The sequence below is a fragment of the Bombus affinis genome, unplaced genomic scaffold (assembly GCF_024516045.1).
Source record: "Bombus affinis isolate iyBomAffi1 unplaced genomic scaffold, iyBomAffi1.2 ctg00000070.1, whole genome shotgun sequence".
Taxonomy (NCBI): domain Eukaryota; kingdom Metazoa; phylum Arthropoda; class Insecta; order Hymenoptera; family Apidae; genus Bombus; species Bombus affinis.
In genome coordinates this window covers 574,568-602,334 of record NW_026108823.1, presented here as the reverse complement: position 1 = coordinate 602,334, position 27,767 = coordinate 574,568, and the positions used below count along the sequence as shown (strand labels likewise).

Here is a 27,767-nt window from a genome sequence, read left to right as displayed (position 1 = left end):
GGAAAGTGAGGGCAATGATCCGCGATGCTGATTGGTTATGAGCAATGTTGGGAAGGAAGATAGGAGGAAGAAGCCTTCTACTAACTTGGGTCCTAGGCGACATTGTTTATGGGGAGACTGGGATTTTCCGTTAGGGAGATCTCCGCTTTTTTCGTTAGGCCACTACCTGCTTTCTCCGCAATTCTTAAGAGCACGTAATAAACCCAAGGACCCTTCTAAAAAACCAGCTGAAAACACTTCTGGAATTAGAAAGTCCTTTCTGGCAAACAGATTGACTTAAACCATGTGTGCGAACAATGCAGTTAGGATTTCGACTTTATGGTGGGTCCTTAGGCCTATAGAGGGTTCGAAGGACGGCACGTCGACCGTTGGCTGTCACGCCGCGCGGGATGGAGTGCAGATGTGTTGCGCGGCGTAACAATTAGGTCGATTCCTGGCGCTTTATTGTTTTTTGTTTTATCAATTATGTTTCTAATTTCTTGTGCTGATGTTTTAGGTATGGTGTATTCTTTGCCGGTTGTGGTAATAGTGGTTTGTGGATCCTCCTCCGTATGACTTTTGAGGTTGCTGTTGTTGATAATGTGTGGTGTGAATGTGTTGCAGAGGTGGTTGGAGAATTCTTCAGCTTGTTCTTCGTTGCTTCTTACCCATGTGTTATCTGCTTTTCTGATTGCTGGGACGGGTATTATCTGCTTCCTTATTTATTTCGTGGCTTTCCATAGTGAATAGTTGGTGCTCTCGTGTGTGGAGAGTATCCCTATGAACTTTGCGAATTCGTTATCGTTGTGCTCCTTTATTTTGTTTTTTATTTCCTTTGCAAGTTTGTTTAAGTGTTTTTTGTTTTCTCGAGTTCTGTATTTTTGCCATTTTGCTTTTGCTTTTCTTTTTTCTCTGATTTTGTCGAGTATTTCTTGCGGGATTGTTATTGTTTGTCTGCTGGTTGATTCGGGTGTAGTGGTTGTCCTTGCTGCTTCTTGAACAGTTGCTGTCAATGTTGCTACTGCCTGTTCTATGTGTTCCGGAGTTTTCAACGGGATGTTGCAGTTTATTTTGCGTTCTATTATTTCTTTGAAAGTTTGCCATTTGCTGGTTTTATTGCATAGTGTTTCTGGTTTGCTATAGTGTATTGGTTTGTTTCTGTATTCAATTATTATGAGTGTATGGTCGGAGCTGAGCTCGAGGTTGGGTGTTATTTTTAGTTTATTTGTGTTTAGTCCCCTTGTAACTGCAAAGTCCAGAAGATCTGGTTTTTTGTTCAGGTCAGTCGGCCAATGTGTCGGTGTTCCTGTGGATAATATATTGAGGTTATTATTTCTAATGTATTTTTCCAGTGTTCTGCCTCGAGGTATAATGTTTCTTGACCCCCATAGCGTGTGCTTTGAGTTGTAGTCTCCCGCTGCGATGTACTTGTCCCCTAGGTCCTGGAAGTATTCTTCCCACATTTGTGATGTTATTTTGTGTCGCGGAGGCACATATACTGCTGACAACTGGAAGTAGTTGCTGCTAGTTTGAACTGTAACAGTAGTTCCTTGTAAATATTCTTTGTTAACTGGGCTGTGTAGATAATGTTTGATATCGTTTCTGACTATCACTGCTGTCCCTCCGTGAGCTTTTCCTGAGGGGTGTTTGGTATCATATATGGTGTAGTATGGTATTTTCAAGTAGCTTTTTGTAGTGAAGTGTGTTTCTGAGACAAGTAGTTTGTCTATATTGTTACTGTATATGAATGTTTTAATTTCGAGGGCCCGTTGTTGTAGGCCGTTTGAGTTCCAGGCTGCTATTTTTAGAGTGTCCGTTTTTTATTTTTTGCTTAGCACGTTTGTAATTAGTTGTAGCATGACTGTGATTTGTTGGGTTTGCTGTCTGAGTACTGCGTTTTGTTCGCTTATCATTCTGGATTACGATGTTATCTAATTAATTGTTGTCTATTTATTTTGATACTTATATTAACCATTATTTATAACATAATATACTAAACACAATTAGTATACACAATTAGTATAAGGATTAGTACAAGAAATTTTAAACAGCTTTTTTCAAAAGAACGAATCATTTACGATCCTGGGGTTTTCTGAAACTTTCGTTTCTCGTGATAAGTACTTTATGATGCAATAAAAAATTTTCTCTGAAAATTATACTCAAGATCAATTTCATGATCCATTTTCTCTAACAGATCTCCATCTTCCACAGCTACAACAACTAATTTTTTGACACTCTATACATTTAACATCGATTATAATTCTGATAATTGAAACACCGAACATCAATGTGTTTATTCACTACGCCAACACAGATAACAATTAACATTGATATATAATATATGTCGGAGATGAAAGAACACCGGAACCCCTCCTTGGATTCGCGGGAATACCGTAACGTTGTAACTTAGATTAAACAAATGCCGCTCCGATTATTCGAGATTTATGATCATGAGCTTGTGCTCGAGGCGACAATCAATCGCCGAACGTAGCCGCGGTCAAAGGGATGAACGTTTTATCTAACAAAGGCACAGAGTAACTCTATACCTCTCCTTAAAAGAAATAGTCGTAGCGACACGTGGCAGTAAATACTTCAATAGTTTCTATCCCGCGGCCCGCCACACGCAGATTTTGTCCTCCGGGTAAGATGATCGCCGGATGTCGGCATGCCTTTGTAGTGTATGTTTAGCTAACGTGAGGACCCGTTATAGATCTTAAGATTTAGTCAAGCGAAGTCCTTCAAATAGACTTTGTTGCAACTACGGGAAGATAGGAGAAACCTATCTTCCACGAACGATGCCCCCCGTCAACAACCTCCCCTCAAGGGCGGCCAGCATCTCTTTCAAAACGCCGATATGGAAATCGACAAATTAGCAACAGCGCTAATTTCCCTCACCTTTGGAACGAAAGCTTTCGTTGACGAATCCGGGGATCTCATGTCCTTAGACACATCATCATCGAGACGGAGATTCTTTCTTTCGTACGATCTCATCGACGAGTGACAGTACCACCTTACAACCAGTGAATACCTCACATCTAGTTAACAAAGAGTTAGACTTGAACTGTGCGAGAACATACGTTTATCATCCCGTGACCACGGATTCGTTTCGAACCTAAGATCATTATCACTAGTGCTACGAGTGCCTAATCTTGTTGATAAGCCTGTGCTAGTAAACTCTTTATTGTATCACGGCAATGGCTAATTGTAATGAGAATTCATCAAACGCCCCTCTCCATAATCCTGACCCTAATCCGACATATATATTTGACGATATATATCTGAAAGAATAGAAATTTCATTTAATCGACTATATGACCATACTCGGTTAAGTACCAACAACGACTATCTATCAACCTTATCTTACTTCCTCAAAGATATAGAAAGACTTTAAAAATATCAGCCATGTGATTTGGTCCTTTAAAATTTGGAAGTAATATAACGATAAAATACCATCAAAACCTTTAAATTTCCAATATTCAAGAGAAACTTGAAATCTCGTTTATTTACTCAGCAACAAAATCTTATTTACCTTCAGAGAACCTATACAATTTTTGCACAGCTCAATATCTCTCCTTTAAACAAAACATCAAAGTATGTTATTCCTAACTTCAATGGGCTCAACTCAATTTTTTGATCAATTTCTCTCATCCTATACGCTCGTTTCAAAACTTATAATACCATCTACACCTTTGTCTTGTGTTCCATCCATGGTTCCTATGCATGCAATTTTATTATTAGGATTATGCAATTTATTATTATTCCAAAGGATCTTCGCATTTCTGTTTCGCTCGTGATAGGTATTCACATCTGTTTTACCGTGCTGTTTCATCTTCTGGGAACGATATGGTCGGAAATGTTATGATGTTGAATACGCACAGGTCGTTAAACGAGAATTAATTCAAGATAGATTCAAACGGAGTTAATTAAGTGATCCCAATTCCACCGCCTTGGGGGCTGAACGCGTTTTCCTTCCGAACGGTTCGCTCGTGTCGAGTGATGCAAATTTCAGCAAGTGTTTCACCTACGTGTTTACTATTAAATTTATTTATTTGTTTTTTATTTATTTATTTATTTTTTTTGGCTCGGTTACCTTCAAAGTATTTTGCGTATTTATTGAGCGATTTTTAAGGTATTATTTCTTATATTATTGGAAACAGTAATAATTTTTAGATTAGTAACAAAAGATACATTTAAATTTTATACAAATTTTAAGGAAATTGGCATAGAGAAATACCAAATTACTGACATTCCTTGTAGTATGTTATTTTAATTTTACGTAATAAAATAAGGTGTTTCAATTTGAATTCATTAAATGCTGTCTTAAATATTCAATTTGAGAATTCTTTGGAGAAAGTCGAAAAAGATTTAGAACTATTCCCTAATCGATAAATAAACGCTTCAAGAATTGAGAACCACTGACTCAGGGGAACTCAGTTAATCGAGTAATACGAATAGTTCCGTGATACTGCAGAAGCCATTTACTACGTTCGCCTAACATGATTTCATCGATAAAAGAGAGATCACTACTTCTTCCCTATACTTGATACGTAAAAATAAAAATCTTAAAAAAAAAAACTCGTTGCCGAACATTTATTTTCGTTCTTTTTGATAAAAAAAGACCATTTTTGTAGTCAGAAACTTAACCGAGCAGCTTTCTCAACACACCGAAATTCGAACATTTATTACACACTTCTTATTCGGAGACAATGAGAGGAAAAAGATTATAAGATTCTATGGAAAGATTATGTTAGAAGAAAGCTGTCAGTACCTAATAGGGTGGTCCTTCTATAGTACACACGTATACCTATAATAGCACAATAATAGATTACAACGACTACAACATTTATACGTATTTATCCCACAGTTTTTAATAAACTATGAGTTCCATTTAGTTACATTTAACAATCTAACAATATAGTCCCCCCATATCTAATTTATTCCTTAACTCATAAAATATGAGCTTTAGCATATAAACAAAGCATAGTATAGTGAATGTTACAACTAAAAGAAGATAAAAGAACATACTTTTTGCTTCAAATAATTAAGATAAAATTTAGATACGGGGCTTTCAGCTTATGAAAGTCGAAGAGAAGATATATATTCCATTTGGTCATATTCTATTTAAATTCGTAACTACTCGTTCCATTTACGTTATTAATAAAACATCTTTATCGACAAGCTACCTAACAGAAAGACCTTTTTGTCACTCTAAATTGCCTCAAAAGAAAATCCCTTGTCAAACATACCATGTTTCTCGTACGAAAATCCAAAAAGGATTTTCCAAAAAGATATATTCAGTGAACCATGGTTCGTGACTGGTGAGCTTGAAAAGAGATGAAGCGTTGAAGCGTCAAAGTTGATATTCCACCAAGCTCTCGACCCTTCTATCTCAATAATCCTGATCAAAATTCGAATGAACTACCCAACGAAACGATCACCGTTTTCTATAGAATCTCTTTAAGCATTCTTCATTAAGGAATCGTCAGATTTTACCCCATTACGTTCTTCCATCACAATCTTCGTAATGATGAATAAAAAAATAAAAGCTTTTAAAACCCGACAGCGCTGTCATTTTCTAAAAACGTCGACTTTATACTCCTGATGACCACGAGCACATCCGACTACCAAATATAAAATGCATTGTGAGTGTGTCATCAGCATAATTTTCGTGAAAAGAGCAATTTTTCTTGATAACTATAATTTGTAACATAGATTAAAATCGCTGATTTGATCCCTCTGATATTGTTGTCTTATGAGAGTTTCGCCTGGTCTTAATTGGTTCTGTTGATTCTTATCGTTGTGAAAAGTCGATTCGCTATATATCTTTTGTATAGAGAACTATTATGTGATGTAAGAGTGTAATGTTGTAATATTTGTGATCCTTACTTTATTAATTTTGTCACTGAGCCGTTCTTTGGTTCGTTGAGCAGTTCATGTTCCCTACTTGTTTCGCTTGGTACTTTCATAATTTTCGTAATTACAATAAAAGGTTTAATTTGTAATAAGTTAAAGATTTGGTCCCTTGCTTTATGATATACGAGAACCTTTGAACTAACAACTTTGAAGTGACAATTGAACGAGAACTGACAAGCTTTCATTTCAATCTATATTTAAGATATTTAATATTTAATCGGTTTTCGTGACACCGAATAAATAATAAATAATAAATTTGAAGGGAAAAAACAAGAGATTAAGAAAAAATTCTGAAAAATTCTGACACAAATCAGTAGTATTATTTTATATTACTTTGCGAATTACTTTTCAAGCATAAAAATAGTTTGACGGTCACTTGTAGTTCCTTCCTTGCCATTTCATTTATTAAATTCGTTTAATTTCGTAAACAAAATAGCCACTCGTGGCGAGTTTGGTGTTTAAAATAGAATTTTGTCATACAGGCTGGTTGGTAATTGATAGTACAAGCGGAAAATTGATGATTCTACTCGAAAAAAGAAGTCGAAAATATAGAATAAACATTTTTCGTCTGAGACTTTATTTTCGAGAAAATCGACTTTGAATTTTTGATCGGTATGCGTGCAACGCGTGCAACATATTGGAACGGTTTATCAACATAACGTCAATCGAAACACAATCTACAATAAAATCCGTTATAACGAAACGTGATAAAGTGCACGCGTACCGAGCGAAAATTCAAAGTCGATTTTCTCGAAAACAAAGCCTCAAATGAAAAATTTGTATATTTTCGACTTCTTTTTTTTACCAGTTACCAACCACCCTGTATATCCAACAGCTCACTTTTTCTTTGTAAATATTATTAATAATTTTATCAATTTTTTATATTTCCATCCTTCATACAAGTGACAATGAATCATAAAATTTTCATAGAAATCACAAAGATTAGGGGATAAGTATACCACTATATTTTCATATATGTATATGTATGTATATTCCCAAATTACATGATAGAATATGAATAATATTGAACAAAATATAATCAAGTATACAGTACCATGGAAATACAACAGATTACAATTTTCTACCTGTCACCGATTCATCGTCATCTCCTTTCATTCTTTTGACATATATAAAAACAAATTAACCCGTCTGAAATAATCATACCTCGCTCTTTGAATACAAAAATCTATTCAAATGAAAGAAAGGGGAAGAAAATAAGAATAAATATAATTACTCAGGTATAATCTTCTCGAGGTATAATTATTCAGTTACAAATGATTCTTCGTTAACACACTACATTGTACACTACTTCTTTTCCCGGTGGCTGAAGCTAATCGTCGACGTTTATAAGGTACGAATTTTGTCAACGGCGCCATCGGAATCTTTATTGAGAAATTAAAATATTACAATTGCCATCACTAAGCTCAGCGTCCACAATACACTATGTTTTTCAAGTTTAGGTGAACCATCGACGATAACCACATCAGATCCGGACCAATACTCAGTGCCAACCTCATCCAGGCATTCGAACTCGCAACATCGGCGTCCAACGCGGAATCTCTTGCAGCTCTGTAATAAGAAGAAATCGATTAATTGTACGGATCAAGCGTCACTAGACTACTCGAAAATCCAGGTCATTCAAAGAATAAAAGAAGATAGAATTGCTCCAATTCCACCATTGCTTTAGCAAAACTAGTATTTGAGAACCATTGGTCAAATATATTATAACACTAAACGTACATTTCGGGAACAATAATTTGTGATATGAAACAGAATACGATAAAGTTCAAAGGTTACATCGATTTTCAAAATTTTATAAATTCAGGTGTATGACAGTATCAGTCAGCTCTTTTTCTGTCCCCAAGCGCCAAAATTCATTCCGACTACCATTTTACGTATTTTACAGAAGTAAGCCTTCATTCATCTCCCATTCCATCCACCAACATGCTCTCGACGTATTATCTTCTAAGTAAAATATTGATGTTGAGCCAGACATCCAACTGAATAATCTTTTCGGTGTTACTATAAGGTATTTAAAACCAGGGTTTGTGCTTATACGTTAGATGTAATACTTGGCATGAAACCTGCTTATATTGATATTAAATTTATGCATAGTAGGATGTTGGACCATTGTCAAAATGAAATTACAATACACACAGTTTCACCGTGGAAAAGTGGATCTCTCTAGCATGTCTACGCAAATGAAGGTTAGAGGGGGAGGGGGAGGGGGAACTGTATCGAGGGGGAACTCCGATCGTCGCGGATCGGTACCCTTTACTCCTTATTGCGGATCAAGTCGCGAGATTGCAAGAGGCGAGATATTTTATTAGCCTGGACATGGCCAGCGGGTTTCACCAAATTTCTATTTATCCTAATCCAACGGAGTTTACAGCGTTCGTTACCCCGACAGACAATATGAGTAGATAACGATGCCGTTTGGACTGAAAAATTGCACCGTCCGTCTTTCGGAGGGTCATTCGCAAGGCCTTAGGTGACCTCGCTCATTCGTATGTTGTTATTTATTTCAATGACGTCCTAATTATTGCCAACTCGATAGATCGAGCTTTAGAAAGATTGAACACCGTATTAGATACCCTCGTAAAAGCCGGATTCTCTTTTAATTTTGCGAAACGTTCTTTTCTAAAGACATCGGTGCTCCATTTGCGATATGTAATTCATAACGGAGAAGTTCGTCCTAACCCGGGTAAAATACACACCTTAAGTTCTTCACCTGTGCCAACGACCGTTACACAGCTCAGGCAGTTCATAGGGTTAGCTCCGTACTTCCGAAAATTCATCCCTAAATTCTCACAGACGATGAAATCCCTGTATGCGCTCATCTCAGATAACAGAAATATAACTTGGACAGATAGACACGAGAAAATAAGACAACAGGTAGTTTCCGCCCTGACCGACGCGCCGGTGCTAACGATATTCAACCCCAATTACCCGATAGAACTACATACTGACGCTAGCTCGGAGAGTTACGGGGTGATTTTGACGCATCAAGCCGAAGGTAAGAACAAGGTAATAGAGTATTACAGTAAAAGAACCAGCCCCGCGGAATCCAGATATCACTCCTATGAACTCAATACATTAGCTATCGTAAACGCCGTAAAACATTTCTGTCACTATCTATAGGGACGGGAATTTCTTGTCGTCACGGATTGCAACTCGTTGAAAGCATCGAGTGATAAAGTACATTTAAATAACAGGGACCATAGGTGATGGGCTTACTTGCAGACTTTTATTTTTGCCATTATGTATCGGGAAAGTAAACGGACGGCTCACAAATTTCTTGTCGCGAAACCCCACAGGCGTTGACCTTATTAAATTCGACAAAATCAAAGAGAAAATAGTTGACTGGCCGAAATTACGGAAGATTGGCTATTAGCGGGACAACGTCGTGATTCTCAAACCTTGGAAATCGTCAAGGGATTGCAAAACGATGGACTCGCGGAAGACATCGCGAATACATACGAATTACGGTTCGGTACTCTGCACCGTAGGCTACAAAGAAAAGGCAGGATTCTCTGTGTACCTATAGTCCCAAGGTGTTTTAGATAGTCTGTTATTAACCATGTGCACCAGTCAATTATGCACTTAGGTTGGGAGAAAACGCTGGAGAAACTATACGAGTATTACTGGTTCGAAGGGATGGCGAAGTACGTTCGCCGATTCATTGAGAACTGTCATGCTTGTCAAGTTTCGAAAGCTAGTTTAGGTAAGATACAAGCCGAACTGCATTCTATACCTAAGACCAGCATACCCTGGCATACGGTCCACATGGACATAACAGGCAAGTTGAGTGGTAAAAGCAATTCAAAGGAGTACGTCATTGTTTTGATCGACGTCTTCACTAAATTCGTATACCTGCATCATACTCGTAAGATAGATTCCCTTAACACCATTAAAGCGCTTAAATCCGCTATATTTTTATTCGGGAGTCCCTGCCGGATAATAGCAGATCGGGGGAAGATGTTTTAAGGGTAAAAGAATTTCGAGAATTCTGCGAAAGCAAACGAATTAAAGTTCACTTGATAGCGATCGGTGCTAGTAGAGCCAATGGACAGGTAGAGCGTGTTATGGGTACATTGGAAAATATGTTCACGGTAGTAGAGACGACCGGGCGGCCGTGGCAAGACGCGATTGGGGAAATACAGTTGGCTTTGAATTGCACCACCAACCGCGTGACAAACTCGAGCTCATTAGAACTACTAATAGGTAGAACGGCAAGACTTCACGATCTGTTGTTACCCGATAACATCAAAAGTATCGATATCTCCAATATAAGACGACAGGCAATAAAGTGGATGGAAACTAGTGCTAGGTATGATGAGGATGGATTTGACAAAGCTAAAGCTTAAGCGGTTAGGTTTAATCTCGGTGATTTCGTATTACGCAAGAATGAGGAAAGGAATCAAACCAAACTAGATCCAAAATTTAGAGGTCCACTTGTAATAGCAGAAGTCTTGGAAGGGGACAGGTATATCTTAAGGACATTAGACGGTAAGCGACCGTACAAGTACAGTCACGACAGGTTGAGGAAAATGCCAGATGGTCGCGTCCCTGCTGAGTTGGATGTCTGTAGTGAAGGCAATAACAGTGACCATGACGATATGAGCACTTCGACCTCGGAAGATCAGTAGCACTATGCCAGTAACACCCGGCAGAGCGAGTTCGCACGTGTTTCGGGGAAATAATGTGATAAAGCTCAGAGAGAACGTGTGATGTAGTTCACACGCTTTTTGTGGTAATAGTGTGATGAGGCTCAGTGAGAACATGCGATGTGACTCGCATGCATCTCGGGGCGACAGTGTGATGAGGCTCAGTGAGAACATGCGATGTGACTCGTATGCATCTCGGGGCGACAGTGTGATGAGGCTCAGTGAGAACATGCGATGTGACTCGCATGCATCTCGGGGCGACAGTGTGATGAGGCTCAGTGAGAACATGCGATGTGACTCGTATGCATCTCGGGGCGACAGTGTGATGAGGCTCAGTGAGAACATGCGATGTGACTCGCATGCATCTCGGGGCAACAGTGTGATGAGGCTCAGTGAGAACATGCGATGTGATTCGTATGCATCTTGGGGCGACAGTATGATAGGGCTCAGTGAGAACATGCGATGTGATTCGCATGCATCTCGGGGTGACAGTATGATAAGGCTCAGTGAGAACATGCGGTGTGGTTCGCATGCATCTCGGGGCGACAGTATGATAAGGCTCAGTGAGAACATGCGGTGTGGTTCGTATGCATCTCGGGGCAACAATATGGTAAAGCTCGGTGAAACCGTGGAACAAAGCTCTATGTGCTCACACGATCTAGAAGACCGAGATCCTTTGGAGTGCGAAATCGAAAATGGTCCATCATGCCGTTACGATCCGACTAATGACCTGCAGGATGCAACTATCACCTTGAATACTAACTATAACGCTACTAATTTTCATTATCTTTTATTTCTTTGCTGCCAAACCCCCGAACAGGATTTGTTGCTACACTGGACCCTTGCCTTATTCGAACATCCAGTTAAATTGTGAATAATGTCAATTGTATCGAGTCTAATGTTAGGAAACTCAATATTTTAGTTACACACGAGGACGTGTGATAGTCAGAATGGCCGTGTCGGAGATGAAAGAATACTGGAACCTTCCCTTCGGAACTTTGGGAAGACCCCTAGTATTGTAATTTAGATTTCACCATAGCCGAATTAAGAAACTGTTGTCATTCGATTCGACTGTACTTATTTGAGATTTATGATAGTGAGCTCGGGCTCGAGGCGACAACCAGTCGCCGAACGTAGTCGCGGTCAAGGGATGAACGTTTTGTCTAACAAAGGCATGAAGTAACCCTATAGCTCTCCTTAAAAGAAATACTTAGGACGGGGCACGACGGTAAGCATTTCAACGATTCCTGTCCCGTGGCTCGCCACACGCAGACTCTATTCTTTGAGTAAGATGATTACCAGATGTCGACGCGTCTCCACAGTACATGTTCAGCTAGCCCGAGGACCTGCTATAAATCTTAAGATCTGTTTAACTAAAGTCCTTCAAACCGACAAACAGTCCTCGTTCCAACTACGAGAAAATAGGAGAAATCTATTTTTCTCACGAACGACGCTTCCTCTTCTCGAACTTTCTCTTAAGGGCGGCTAGCACCCTTCCCTAACCACCAACATGGAAATTGACCAATTAACAGTAACGCCAATTTCCCTCACTTTCCGAATGAAGGCTTTTCTCCACGAATCCGATGATTTCGTGCCCTTGGGCACACCCATCATAGTTTTCCTCGACAGCGTTACCGTGATGGAGAACCACTCTCCGGTACGACCTCAAAGACGATTCAAGTAACTCTCAGATACGTAGTGATTGCCTCGTGCATTAACATTGAGTACAACTTAGACGCTGAGGAAAAGTAGAGTCCGTCATCCCCTTGACCGCGGATTCGTTAGTGAGCCTAGGATCATTGTCATTAGCTTCTCGAGTACCTAATTATCCGATTACTTGTCCAATTCCATCATAGTCATATTTGCACTAGTAAATATCTCCTCTATTGCATAATGATCACGTCTAGCGCCAATAGGGATTCGTTTCACGCCCTCAACCCTAACTCAAATCTTAACGCCGACCCGACATATATATAGAAGATTGCTTAGAATTTGGAGCTTAATAACATATCTCAAAATCATTGACATTAAAGAAGGTGAACCTTACTTACGAAATTTCCTTCCGTCAAATGATACATAAAAATTGAAAAAAATAATATACATAGTTTTGACTTTCTTCCGCATTATAATTTGAATCACTCGATTTATTCGACTAAAGATAATCAAGCAATAACCTCACTTTACACGTATTCTCATCACGTGAAATAGATCACATCAGGGATTTTCAAAAGTCGATGGAATATTAATAGCGATTAATTATTTATGGATGTATTCTGCACGGTTAAAGCAATCGCCTAGTGAATTATCGAGTTCCAGGAATATGAGCGGTAAACAGGATTGCAGCTATAAATGACTCTCTAACGTGTATATTAGAGATGAATTTGATCATTTATCCTCATAATATGAAATACGCTTTTAAGTGGAAATCATAATTAACAATTTCTGGCAGCGAAAAGTAAATAAATCGATACGTTTAAATCAATATTAGAATTTCTTAATATTTTTATCAAATTTTTTTATCAAGTATTTTAACATCGTAGAAGTGTCGTTGGAGAGAAATATTAGGTTGTTCCAAAAGTTTCTTTCGTTTTCTAAAGAAATGATAGATGTACGATATTTTTTGTTTTATATTATTTTATTGAATTATGTGCGATCCACCTTTCTCCAATTTAATATAAAATAACATGAAACAAAAAATCTATCATTTCTTTATAAAACGAAAGAAAATTTTGCAACAATCTAATAGAAATTTAGTTTTAACACAATATAAAAATGGATTGTTATGCCCCTAGGAGATAAGAACAATATGATTAATATTAATAATGAATACGTTAACGTAACGTAAAGCAGCTTTTGCAGAAGGCTATTACCTGAAAATATTTACTAAAGAATGATAACATGAATTTTCTTAAGTACCCCATTTGATACTTAATCTACTTTGTAAATACTGTACGTCCTAACTTTGAAAGAATGCAATTTTAGCTAGAATGTTTCAAATTACCTAGCCGTATTGTTTCCTTGTAATATAATTTATATTTACATTATCTCGCGTAATTCTTTCCACTTTATTGACTTCTAAACGTTAATGTAATATAATTTTTATAATATAATTTTAATCGAAGTTATTTAAAATTTGTAGTATCTCATCCCTACTGAATAATATTAACAAATGTGCAGAGCTCAAGTCGAATAACACCGGCTCAGATAAATGATCATCAAACTTACTTTTGTTATCGTCGATGTCAGTGATTTTGAACCAGCCAACGTCCATGGCAATCAATATTATTTAGCCGGTCTTAACGCAATGTAAAAAGCAAAAAAAAGAGGAAGGAAGGAACAGGGAAGCAAAGAGATAAAACGAATTTTTCATTTTCTCGAAACTAGATCGAGTTTCAAGCTGCTCGTAAAAGAGTCTGTAGCCAATCCGACTAAATTCGACGAACCGCGCTTCAAAATTCCCAGAGAACTGTGATAACCATCGAAATCTGTACAATTTGTCGATTCATCGCTTGATTAAAAAATGGAACAAAATGAGGCTGATCAGCCGGCCTTTCAACTTCTAATGATCCCTATCGTTTTACCCTAGGTTGAATGCTACGATATAAGCCGAAACAGCTATAAGTAGGGTTCACGTGATTGCCGCCATCTATTATTCACGCGTTACACATTCGCCAGACAGACGCGTCTAACGGTTGACATTGTTTTCTACCCTCAGTTCCAACGCAATTACGTTGCTACGTGCAATCAAGTCTCGAGTGAAGCTAAGGATAAGTTGTTGTTCGATCCTACACAATTACTAAAATTATTCAAATTAAACTAATTTAGTCTAAAAAAACAAGTAATTAATTTAGTCTAAAAACTAAATTTAGTCTAAAAATAACAAGTAAGTCTAAAAAAAACAAGTACAAGTAAAACAAGTAATTTCGTTATATATTTCCTTTCATAATAAGCCATGGTTGGAATATAGTAGCTGACGAAAATATTCGTATATTTGTAGAAACATTTTAGGGCTGTATTATGCATAACGGCACTATAGAATTAATACTGTAACAGAATTCTACTATCATGGTTATGCTGGTAATATTCGAAACAAATCTGAAAATCTATGTAGATGTTGTAAGATATTCAGTACGAGTACTTTGCATTACTGTTATGTACATAATCACGACGAGATAAGGAAGGTACTGTTCTCTATTGCTCATCGCTACCCGTTGCTAGTAGCAACGTACTATGCATATATATCTCGTAAAGATTTTAAATGTAGCCAACGAGACCATTTTTAATATTTGACTATCGTGACCCATTACAGTTTCATCACTTTCGATTAATTGAACACGACCCGCACCTTAAGACTAAAATACACAATATAAGTATGGCACAGAAAATCTTTTAAAATTTACGGACGACTATTTATGGTATTTAAAGGCAGCAAAGATAATAATTAGCTGCGGATTTTCCTCGAATCGTAGCATACAATATGGAATCTGATTATTAAAAATTACAGTGGAAATACAGTGGATTTCCATAAGATATTCGTGCTTGTGGCATTTTGGAAATAAATTCTTAACCCAAATGGACGACCTCGATACTCGAGAAATTTTGTGAAGCTGACGTCAATGGCGATATGTACTGTTGTTGTGCTATCATTTCATAGTAAGCTGTATTGATTGCACTTCTATTCACGGAATTGATTTATTCCACACAAAAGTTGACAACAATAATCGAAAAAAGAAAAATATATTACCGCCTTTCACATCAGCATACACAAGCACATAGGATTTCACACGAATATACACACTTGTAAATTCGACGAAACGATCAAATTTAATTATTTTTCGATTTTTCGGGCATCAAGTACTACATCAAACGTTACACATCAAACGTTAAAATACGGCGAGCATACAAAATGTACAAACCACTCTAAATTAATTAACTTTGAACGTTATTGATTAATTAAAAAAACCACTGTTGCGTTGAGTTTTACATTTTAAAAAGTTGTTATCCGTTTTTGCTTTGTTTAAAACTAAAAACAGGACTACGTTCATTGTAAGTCGTAAATATCCCTTTTATTTATTTAAACAAACAGATATTTAAACAAACAATTTATAAATATATAATTTATTTACGTATATTTGTAATATCTGTTTTATAAATTTGTACAACCATTTATCCATTTATCTATTTTATTTGCATATAATTTTTATAGACTTTTTTTTCTTTTTTTTTTTTTTTTTTTTTTTAAGAACGAAAAATTGTGATTCTATTTTAAGACATGTCAGGCTGAAGCGATACGCGATATATATTTCTATTCGGATTTCACCGTCGTCGTAATCGATGCTATTGGAAACGTTTCACGATAGACGTCTTACAAGCGCTTGCAATGTCCGTCATGTGTAAGGCTCTACCACTGAATCGCGGCTGCCATTTAGTGATTAAGGTCGATCACTTAGAGACGTTAATCCGCCATAATGGTGAGCAATACATCGAAGCCATTATTGAAAGCATAGTTACGCGTTAATTTCATCGATCTTAGTCACAAATAGAAGTGTACAAATTATAGGATTTCCAAATATTTAGTTTAGTTAAAAGGAGATATGAAAATGACAGGTATATTCAAAGGATAAAACAGAACCGTACGATTCTAAACTTTCAAATCATTATAACTATTTAAATTTGAAAAATCTTACTATATTTATACAATATATTTTTATTAAGAATGGAAGAAATTTCGAAAAATCCGCCAACACTTTTTACTGTCGTCTTGAAGCACACCATATGTTAAGCTTCTTCGTCGTTACAAATTTTATCGCGGATGTAACGAACGTTTCGAACATGTAGCACGCACGCGTCAACGCCTACATTTGGATTTTAAATATATGTTTTATGCATTAAATGTATTTGTACTTTCTTGCGCAATTTCTTTTAATTTGTTACGATATGGAGGGTTTAATTACGTTTAAGATATCTATCTGAATCCTTTAAATTCAATGTTCTTTAAAACATTACGTTACGTAAAATAATCGTTTTTCCACTTTATTGTATCATAAAATAGTTACTTAAATTCATATTACTTAAAGAATCTTCCTACAGAAAGAATAAAAAAGAATAAAATCCTATATGTTAAATTTTACGTGGTTGATGGAATACATAGCGATGACGAGAACTAACTACAGACAACAAGAAACTATTAGCGAAGGCAACTGGTGACTATGAATGTCGTCTTTATAATATGTGGCGACTAAGGAGAACAACTACCAACTACGGATAACAAGTAACAACCAACTGTCTCGTTTCTAAGGGGCAACTAACTTGCAATTATCCTCCTTTGATGGTTCCTGTAGCGTGATATACGTCTTGAACGTAGTTAAAGAATATGGTCGCTGCTGAATGGCGATTTGACAGCAAGGCGATCCCGCCAGTTCAAAGCTTGACATTGCAAGCTACCGAAAACCATTAATCTTGTTATCGAATATCTAGCTTTCAGAAGAACCCTTGTGATATGATATGACGTCATGACATTTTTATGACGAAGATGAACAAACACCGACCTCTAACGAAACAAATTTTTATTAAGTGCCGTATGTGGGTTGCAGGCCGGCCAACCAAGGAAATTTATCGAATGTATAAAGTAAAATATATACGAATATATTGGATATATCATAAAATGCCCGCGTTATATCGTCTAAAGAAAGCTAAAGAAACCGCATAAAGAAAGCTAAATTTAAGGAATTAAAAAATTGAAATACCAATTATAAGAGAGTTAATTAAATTCAAACCTATCGATGGTCTCATAAAGACCTATATTTCCTGGAAATTGATATCTTTCGAATTCTAAATTCTCCTTAGAAAGTATCATAGAGAAAATATGAAACTTGAAAAGTACATCACGCTGATGCCTCGATAAACCGTCGTGTCGATAAATCCATGTGTCCGAGCGATGAATTTTCCCCAAACAACAAAAAACTGAAGGGAAATCTTCTTTGAAGGACGTGACAAAAGGTAGGGGAAGCGGGAACAATGATCACGCGATAAACTGATGGTGTACGTATAGAACGTGTACGTATAGAACGTTGCGAGAGAATTATCGAGAAACAAAAAAAGAAAAAATAATCGTTGGCCGGCGCGACTATACGCTGTCGACGGGCAAACAGCGACTGAGACTAACTGAAACGAACTCTGTCGCAGTATGAGCACGGGCTGCGTTCGCGGGTCGATCGAACACGTTCTGCGCCTCTCCTCGGCACCGGCGTCAAAGCCACCCCCGATGGCTGCAACGCACTGGTGCACTTGGTGGTCCTTCCTTTTTCGTGTGATATTATACCAGCATCTGTGATGCCATTTCAAAGACCGCAATCAAAGCATTAAATGCCAGATTAAAGCGACGCGATAATATTACCCCAATATTCGTCCGTAAATGTTACCGTATAGATGTTTAATTAAGCATTATTATGCTTCGAATAATTTACTATCACATGAATCGTTCCACAAGAAAACATATGTTTCACTTTTCCCCGTAGTATGATTGTAATTTATAACAAATATTTATAATTTATAATTTAAAATATTTATAATTCACTGAAAGTATCTTCCTGTCACGATTATAGGCGTAAAATGTCAAATTAAAAGTACCAAATTAAAAACATATGGTATCCCGAAACCAAACGTACGACATGGCGAATCACGATGATACGATAAAAATTGATCTATGTCTTGATTTATTCAAACAGAACGAACTTACTCGAACTTTTCCAGAATAAACGATTTATCCGATAATATCCGTCACCAGCTTCTCTTCCTTCAACGGTAACAACTGACACCGAAAGCTCGAGAGACCCGAACGGTGAGACGTACCCAGAAGCAATGCAGTTACCTGGGCAAAGAGTCCCAAAGACCAAGGACGTAGGAAATTTCGAGAAACGGAAATGGAAACTGGAGTGGCGCGTCAATCAGCACTGACGGAAACTAATAAAAATGGAAAAAACCAAACTAATTCGTTTCACAAATTATTAAAACGATATTATTGAAAATTTCACTCGATTTTCTCGCTGCACACGTCAATATTTGTCGAAATATCAATATTAAAAAGTTAATAAAAAAAAATATCCTCTTTCTTCATACCTGTCTTTCTCCCGGGCGGCGAAGGAATACTAGAATGTTCGAGAACAACGGATACTTTTTGATTTTATCTCGATATCAATTTCAATCTTTTTAAACGAAATATAATCTGAACGATGAAACGTTTGATCAAATAATGTTCTTCGTTCGATGCTAAAGGAAATTGAGAAGAAACATCGAAAATTCGTTAATAAAACGAATTTCTTTGTTTCTGTTAGATAATAAACTTGATATACGTATTGGTTTTTAAAATCAATATAGCTAACCAATGGGCACACTTTTAACAAGGGTGATGGAACATACCAAAAATCTTTCAAGATGGTCTTGGCAACGGAAGAGTCGAAAATATGACAATTATGAATGAAAAATTCTAATATTTTACAGCTGGCAACGATAAACAACTCCAGATATTCTCCTAATTAATTTACAACAAATTCGCGTATATGATCGATAGCTGACGTCATTGTGTCCCACAGCCCTTGTAAAACGATAAGAATTTCCTGGAAAAACTTGTAGCCACGAAATGAAAAAGATGATAAAACTTCTAACAAGAGTACTGAGACGAGCAACTTTGTACTTACCCCTTCGGAGTAGGGAACGTGATTAAACGTCCGCGAGTTCGAAACTTTTGTAAGTCACTGCACGGCCGCTGCTTATGGTGGAAATGTAATAGATATAAGTACAGAGCGCGTGAGCGAACTAAAAACGCGATATAGGGGTAAAGAGAGAGACCGTTCCGTCCTTCTCTAATGCCCGCGTACTTGTACCGGAAATGTGTAACAACGGTAAACAAGCGCCGTCAGTGTCCACTAGTGTGCATGCCTGATTAAACAAGGACAGAAAATGCTTATATACAGCCTTCTCTTTCTATTTCCATGTCGCATCCATCTTACTATACAGTAGACAGGATTCGACTATTCCATCATTATATTCGCACCCCGCTTACGTGTGAACTAACATTGCCATGACAACAAATCGTTCGTCTCCTGTTTGATGCTCAGTTTTCAACGGAGTTGAAGGGAAACTTTATAAGAGAAAGGAAGTGACGGATTGTCTCAAAGTAATAAACGAAAATTCTCGTAACTATCGAGAAACGATAGTCAATACAAGGATATCATTATCACATTTAAAACTATTACAATAAACGGTGATTTATCGCTGCAAGGTACCACAAATAAGATATCTCATAATTTGCGAAAAGAGGTAAGGAATATTCTAGATTTTAGACTTTGGAACTTCCATGACAGTCATGAGTGTGTTTTGTCATTGATTTGCCATATTGCGTTTTTCACAATTGTTGTTCATTTTTTGCGATATTTTACACTCGCACATAGTATCTATGATTTTTTCTTTCGATAATTCTTATAATTATTGTCAATAATTAATTATTTATAACCATTTACGCTGTATTATATATCATTAAGATTTATCTTTGCACGTATCAAGATAGTAGATAACAAAATTATGTTTATATATTTATATTATGTGTATATATTTAGATATCTTCTTAGTTGCAATTTTTTCGAATAGTATCGGTGACCAATCGAAATAGAAATTAGTGCGGAAAGAGGGGAAGGAACCAAAATTTGAAAATCGACATCGGTAACTCAGTAGTTATAGAATAACTCAATCGATAACGTAGATTAACTAGTTATAAATGCAAATATATATAAATTCAAACTTTAAAAATTAGAAATTAAAAAGCAGAAGGCAAAAAATTATCGCCGAGGATTTATATAATAATAAATAGACAGTACATTCTTTTTGTCTGTCTTACCTAGAAATAAAATAGTTAATTGATGATTATCGTATAGTGTGTACTCATAGCATAAAATTTGTTCAATGAATTAAAAATTATATTTTTTAGATATGTAGACATTAGCGATGTATTAATCCGGGAAGCTCGTCTACCTCGGAAATATCGAGTCTGCGACAACGTCGATTTTGAAATTATTCTTTCAGAATATGAAAATTATTACAAGATGAAATTCCAAAAATATCCTATATTGTGCAAGAAAATAACTGAAAAGGAAATAAAGACGAGGGAAATGACAAATGCGAACAAAGTGTAAGAATTTAAATTATTTAACATTATTCAACGTTCTCAACGTATTCAACGTATCGATTACAATATCATTCAATCTTTGAAGAAGTAGTAAAACGTGTCAAATCTGTTAGCAAACAAACGAGAAGTGAGTCTGTATCTGGGTCTGTGAAAGGGAGGAATGCACAACAGAAGATGAGGGGTGATGCTACGGATGATATTAATCTCGCAATGACAGTGACATCAATTTTCGCCAATGAAAGCGATGAATCTTCATCAGAAGAGGAGAGCTATTTAACATCTTAATGGAACAATCCACGCAATCAAAGATATCAAAATAGGCTCAGAAGCTTTATATAGACAATCTGGAATTATGGAAGATTATTGAAGACATTTCATGCGTAAGTTATTTTCGATTAATATACGTATTGTAAATATTGATTTCAGTAAAGCTTTAAATAACGAATTACATAACATTTACGGAAATTAATACGGAGATTATGCGCCATTTCATCTTTGTATTGTCGCAGGAAATCATACTGACAAAATTAAATGTATATTGGGACAACATCGTAGGCCTAGAGGAATGTAAATCTGCTATTAAGGAGGCCATTGTGTATCTCCTCAAGTACCTTATCTTTTTTAAAGGCCCATTTTCTCCCTGGAAAGTTATTCTGCTATACAAGCAATTACGAAATAGGGAAGACGATGTTGGCGAAGGCAGTCGCAACAGAATGCCAATGCACCTTTTTTAACATAACGGCCAGCTCATTGGTGAGCAAATGGAGAGGTGATTCCGAGAAGTATATCCGTGTAAGTTGATTTCCTTTGTCTATGAAGAAGAGATTCTGGAATATATCGTATATAATAATAATCATATATAACTAGAATAGTTGTTTGGAAAACGAAATGATATTACGTTCGTGATGAAACAATGAATTTAAGGAATTTTGAATATAATATTTAATAAATAATAAATACATTTGTTAAACTGAACAGGTTTTATTTGAACTTGCCTATAATTTTTCGCCTACAATTATTTTTATCGATGAGATTGACTGGATAGGCACAAATAAAGGAGTAAACTGTACATTGTCTGAACCTGCAAAGAGATTCAGATCAGAACTTCTTTCTAGATTGGATGGATTAGTATCTAACGAAAATTCTAATGTAGTTCTTTTGGCTGTAACTAATTGCCCTTGCTATGTATATCACGCTATTTCAATGTTTTCTAAGTAGAAAATATCTTAATATCATAATTATTCATTATCTTAATCTTAATTATTGTGTTGTGCGGAATATTCCTTTGTTATTATTAATATAACAGAACAATAATATTTATTGTAAATATATTATTAGGGACATTGATGCAGCTTTACGCAGATTCCTTGAAAAGAAAATATACGTATCATTACCAAATGAAGTTACTCGACTTGGTATGTTCAAATTATACCTTAGCAACCAGTTATTAGAGAATATGGATATTGTAAAGCACATAATAAAATCTACTGAAAAATATTCTTGCGTGGATATAAAATTGCTTTGTAAGCAAGCATGGCTGCTAGAAATAAGTCCAATATGGGAAAAACTTGAAAAAAAAAAAAAGAAACATCTGTTACGACTTTGAAATATGAATTAAAGAATTATGAAATAATAGCAAAATTGTTAAAAAACAATGTCACCTACAGTTACGGATGTGGATAGATATGAAGCGTGGAATAAATATGTATGCCATAAGAACATATTTTAAAAAATATAAATGCTTATCATATAAAAATATAAAAATATAAAAATATAAAAATATAAAAATATAAATGGTTATAAATTATTAATATAATTATCGTTCGAAAAATTGTTCGTGTGCGTGCATTTATGTGTGCGCACGGGCTATAAACAAGTTTGAAATATTCGTTCTACATATATACGTGGTATACATATTCCCTTATAATATATAATATGTGTAATCTGAGTGGTAATATATCCACGTATTACATATGTGTTAGTGTATTTTATCGATAATCTGTCTTTTATTTCCTCTTATCTTATTGACGCATGTAAGGGCGCGTATATGCGCCGGGAAAAAGCTATGGTTATATATGGGATTGTTAACAAATAAAAATTAATCTAGGTGTTATTAAAGAAATTTGTTTCACCTTCTAAACTTTTTGATGATTGGTTTACTTTGAATATTTTGCATATTTTTGCATATCATGAGCATTTTGTACATTTCTATACATTCAAATTTTCTATGAATATAAAATGATCCGCACTACTATCTACTTCATAGTATACTCTATACGTTTAAAATGCTCCATTAGAAGCTTAAATCTATCAAAATACAGCTCCTAGGGAAATGTGAATTTTCACATGAACACATAATATCGATTTTCTCATTGAAACGTATAGGCAGGTATATACTAGCATAAGCCACCTTCGGCATTTGGCCGTATGGTGCAGCACTAGCTTTGTAACATAGAAAACCATAGGCGTCAGTTCTTCTTGTTTCCTCTTTGATATATGTTTACTTTAATGTCACTTATTCAGGCGCTTGATACATTGTCGGAATGAAATTTTAGTAATGTGCAAGTAATTTTGAGTAGATTAATAAAGTATAATAAGATATTAGATTCATGTACATAGATTCAAGTGACATCAATCTTTATGTCTAGTATATACATGTGTATTGATCTATAAGTCAGTGTTAAAATAACAAATAAATGGCAGAAGAAGGAAAGAAGATTTCCTTCGGTTTTGCGAAATCTATTAAGAAACCTGTGTTAAAAAATGCTATTCCACAAGAAAAAAAGAAAGTTGATTGCATTGAATGCCTTGATGAGAAAGGTATTAAAGTAATAGGGTGAGTTCAAAAAGTAAAATTTATAATCAAGAAACATATAACCTCAACCTAACCTATAAAAATCACCAATAGCGGAATATATATATTTGAAAACAATTTTTTTATTTCAGTGAGGAAGAAAAAAAAGATGAACCTCTAATTATTCCATTACTAGGTTCAAAAACCTGGCATGATAGAATTCTTAATAAAATAGATGCAGACATTTTCCTTCCGAAGGCAGATAAGGAAAAGGTAGGAGACGCTAGTGTTAACGAGGCAAAATCAAAGCTATCTAATGGAAAAACATCGCCAATAATATCAATAAAGAAAGAGCCAGTTGAAGATAGTGAAAATAAAGTTGTTACATTAGAAGAGCAAGCGACGAAAGAAATCATTGAGGAACTTAAGTCAAAGAATAAATATGAAACTAAAACAAATGATTTAACTTTACCTTTAGTAGAAGATGAATCATTAAGAGGCAAAGAACAGGTACGTTATCAACATATTGATGTGCAATGCACAGATGTATTACATTTGCATATTATAAATATCGTTTTGTATTTTTCAGTCTACGTTAGAAGATTATGAAAAAATTCCTATTGATGCTTTTGGTGTAGCAATGTTAAGGGGAATGGGATGGCAACCAGGAAAGGGAATTGGTTGAAATGAAAAGTATGAATTTTACTCTAGATTAAATTAATTATATGTGTTTAATACATCACTTATTGGAAAGTAAACAGAGAACATCATTTTTTATTTCACAATCGTTTATTCTAACTATTACAGATTAGTAGCAGCTGTCATACCAGAATTACGACCAAAAGGTATGAAACTACAGATACCAAATATACAGATTCCAAAAAAGAAGAAGAAGAAGTTAAAATCGAGAAAGGAACATTTGTGAAAATTATAGCTGGAAAACAAAGTAATAATTATGGTCAAATAGAAGGATTCGATGATGATGCAGGAAGGCTCATAATAAAACTAGCTCTTGGTGGAAATATAATATCTGTAAATGAATTTATGGTACAGCCAGTGACTAAATCAGAATATTCTGAGAACTCAAAAGTTCAAAGTTAATATGAAGTGTTAGTTTTTCATTAAGGGACATTTAAGAAAATAAATTTGAATTGACATATACATATAAAGACATAATCAGGCATGTAGAAAAACTAATTCAAGAGTTCCTGTAAGTGTGTTGTTGCATGCAATTTTTTAAAGGTCCCTTCTAATTTTATATAAAATATGATAACTGTAGATCGGTCCGTCGTGTCCAGTAGTTGGGTGACTAGTGGGTTGTGGTGGTTGTTGACTCTTGTGTTATATCTGCTTCTGGACTTGTGTATTTCATCTTTGACTGTAGGTATCTTGAGGTCACGGTGGATTGTTTCGTTGGTAACATACCAGGGTGCATTTGATAGGGATCTTAGCGTTTTCGATTGGAAGCGTTGGAGTATTTCAATGTTGGAATTACTTGCTGTTCCCCATAGTTGGATTCCGTAGGTCCAGACAGGTTTTATTGCGGCCTTGTAGAGGATTATTTTGTTCTGTATGTTTAGTTTGGAGCGTCGGCCCGTGAACCAATAGAATTTTCTTAATTTTTCCTTTAGTTGCTTAGTTTTTTCTGAGATATGTTTTTTCCAAGTTAGCCTCCTGTCCAGGGTCATGACCAGGTATCTTACGGAGTCCTTGCTTGGGATTATTGTGTTGTTAATGGTGACCTGGGGGCAGGTTTGTTTTCGGAGCGTGAAGGTTACATGAGAGGATTTTTTTTCGTTTATTTTGAAACCCCATTTTTGGAACCACTTTTCCATGGTGTCGATACTTCGCTGGAGAGTGGATGAGGCAATTGCCGGGTCTGCGTGGGTAGCTAATAGTGCTGTGTCGTCGGCAAATGTTGCTATTGTTACCTCGTTTGATATAGGTAAGTCGGCAGTGTAGATGGAGAACAGTAGGGGTCCGAGGACACTACCTTGGGGTATGCCGGATTCTATTGGGAATGTTGCGGAAGTGGCGCCTAGACATTTAACTATGAATTGTCTGTTGGTTAGGTAGGATTTTAAGATGGAGTAGTATGGATGGGGTTGGATCTTTTTGAGCTTGTAGAGTAGCCCTTTATGCCATACTTTGTCGAATGCCTGTTGGATGTCTAGGAATACCGCTGAGCAGTATTTTTTCTTTTCAAGGGTTTGGCTGATCATGTGGGTTATGCGGTGGATTTGCTCTACTGTTGAGTGTTGTTTTCGGAAGCCGAATTGGTGGTCTGGGAGTGTTTTCAATTCTTCTAGGAGTGGAAGGAGACGATTCGTGAGCATCCTCTCGAATAGTTTAGACAGGGTAGGTAAAAGACTGATTGGGCGATAGGAGCTGGTTTCATATATTGGTTTACCGGGTTTAGGGATGAGGGTGATCAGTGAGATTTTCCAAGCCTTGGGAAAGTGTTGAAGGCGGAGGATAGCGTTAAAGATTGATGCGATGAGTGCAATCCCTTTTATCGGAAGTTCCTTGATTGTTTTATTTCCTATTAGGTCGTGACCTGCTGCTTTCTTGGGGTTTAGGCGACTGATTGCTTCTATGATCTCTGAAGAAGTGAAGGGTTCAATAGGAGGGGACATTTGGAAGGGAGTGTGCAGATATTCGGTAACGTCCGCTGCAGCTATGGAGGAATGTAGTTGGAATACTTCAGTCAAGTGTTTGGCAAATAGGTTGGCTTTTTCTATAGGGCTACGCGCCCATCCACTCTGCGGACGGCGGCTTGGAGGTATTATTTGTGGGAGGCGCGTGAGTTTCCTGGAGGCCTTCCATAGTGAGTAGTTGGAGTCGGCTGTGGGGGACAAGCTGGCGAGATATTTGTGAAAACGGTCATTATTGTAGTTTTTTTTATAGTTTTGGATAGTTTTGTAGTTGCGTTGTTTAGTTTGCGTTTGTCCTCCGGTGTTCTATGGGTCTGCCATATCCTTCTTAGTCTACATTTTTCTGCTATTTTTTTAAATATGTACTGGGGGTATTCGTGATTGCTGATGGACGTTTTTGCCGGTGTGGAGAAGCGGATAGCGTTTATTATGCTCGTGTTTAGGTATTCCGTGGCTGCTTCGATTTCTTCATTGGTTTTTAGTGAAGTTGAGGCTGAAGTTGTGTGTGTAAAGACTTCTCTAAAGAGCTGCCAGTTGGTGTGTTGGTTATGTATGGAGCCATTACGTGTATTCTCGATGATAGTTGAACTGACTGTTACTATCACGGGGGAATGATTAGAGGAGAGATCAGCCGAGGAATTGATTTGGACGTGTCTTGACGAGATATTTTTTTTTAGTGAGGAAATCAAGGAGATCGGGTATTTTGTTTGTGTCGGTGGGCCAGTGTGTGGGTTCGTATGTGGTAAGGTAGTTGAGGTTGTTGGTTATTATGCTGTTGAGGAGGTTTTTGCCTCCTACTGTAACCAGTCTGCTGCCCCATTGGGTGTGTTTGGCGTTGTAGTCTCCTCCAGCTATGAATCTATTGCCCAGGGTGTTCAGGAAGTCGTCAAAGTCTTCTTTGGCGATGGAGTGTCTGGGAGGGCAGTATACAGCTGAAGTGGTGATTGTACCATGACAGTCTTCTATTGCTACGTTTGTTGCTTGGAGGTAGTCTTTCTGGAATGGTGGAAGTTCGTAGTGCTTAATGTTTGATTTGATTATGATTCCGGTGCCGCCGTGGGCCTTTCCGCTGGGGTGTTGGGTATGGTAGAACTTGTATCCGTTTATGTTCAGGTAGTTTTTGTCGGTGAAGTGGGTTTCAGTTATGAGCCTTATGTCGATTTGCTGGTGTTTTAGGAAGAGTTCTAGTTCAAGTTTGCGTTGCGCTAGACTGTTGGCATTCCACAGAGCTGTGCGTCTTGGTTTTATTTTGCGTCGGGGCGTATTAATTTATCCGATGTGGATACACCGTTTTTTTTGTTGTTTTTAGATACAAGTGACGAGAAATTATGAAATGATATTTTAAATTTAAACTGATTTCATTCATTGATTTATTGTAGCGACAATGGTAACTTGTTTAAATAAAGATTTTATAAATAAAATATTTAAGGTCTAAAATAATAAATAAACACATGTGAAAACATTAAAGCTGTTATCCTTATTCATGGTCTTGTTGGAACGTGTTTAACGAGCGTAACGTAGGCGTGAAAACGAAAACGTTGAGACTCTTGTGGCGTAAAAAGACTGAATTCCTCATAAAA

At 36.5% G+C, this 27,767-nt stretch overlaps 2 protein-coding genes and 2 long non-coding RNA genes across 36 annotated transcripts in view; 1 reads left to right on the top strand and 3 right to left on the bottom strand.

Annotated features, from left to right (window-relative positions):
- Nucleotides 1-23,096, bottom strand: part of LOC126927059 (uncharacterized) — a 133,340-nt gene extending 110,244 nt beyond the window's left edge. The window contains exon 1 of the mRNA XM_050743433.1: nt 22,872-23,096. Within this exon, the coding sequence (XP_050599390.1) occupies nt 22,872-22,945 (74 nt within the window). The 5' untranslated portion in view covers nt 22,946-23,096. The remainder of the gene's footprint in view (nt 1-22,871) is intronic.
- The window catches only part of LOC126927031 (G-patch domain and KOW motifs-containing protein-like), a 730,127-nt gene that overhangs the window by 423,733 nt on the left and 278,627 nt on the right, over nt 1-27,767 (top strand). For 3 of the 32 annotated variants that reach the window (XM_050743327.1, XM_050743325.1, XM_050743324.1), the window contains exon 2: nt 23,686-24,043. The exons of 13 other annotated variants lie outside the window; for them this stretch is intronic. In XM_050743327.1, coding sequence (XP_050599284.1) covers nt 23,686-24,043 — 358 coding nt within the window. Of the gene's footprint in view, nt 1-23,181; nt 23,576-23,685; nt 24,044-24,122; nt 24,227-24,340; nt 24,561-27,767 lie in introns of those variants that run through there. 16 more of the 32 variants (XM_050743319.1, XM_050743318.1, XM_050743317.1 and 13 more) reach the window with 13 other exon arrangements.
- Nucleotides 20,738-21,548, bottom strand: LOC126927068 (uncharacterized). The gene is made up of 2 exons (XR_007715121.1): nt 21,200-21,548; nt 20,738-21,083 (listed from the first exon to the last, which is right to left on the bottom strand). It is a non-coding gene; the product is annotated as an uncharacterized LOC126927068 (long non-coding RNA).
- Nucleotides 21,755-22,497, bottom strand: LOC126927090 (uncharacterized). Of its 2 annotated transcripts, XR_007715146.1 has the most exons (3): nt 22,405-22,497; nt 22,134-22,306; nt 21,755-21,820 (listed from the first exon to the last, which is right to left on the bottom strand). It is a non-coding gene; the product is annotated as an uncharacterized LOC126927090 (long non-coding RNA). The 2 variants fall into 2 exon arrangements; XR_007715145.1 differs by lacking the exon at nt 22,405-22,497 and having other exon boundaries at nt 22,134-22,371.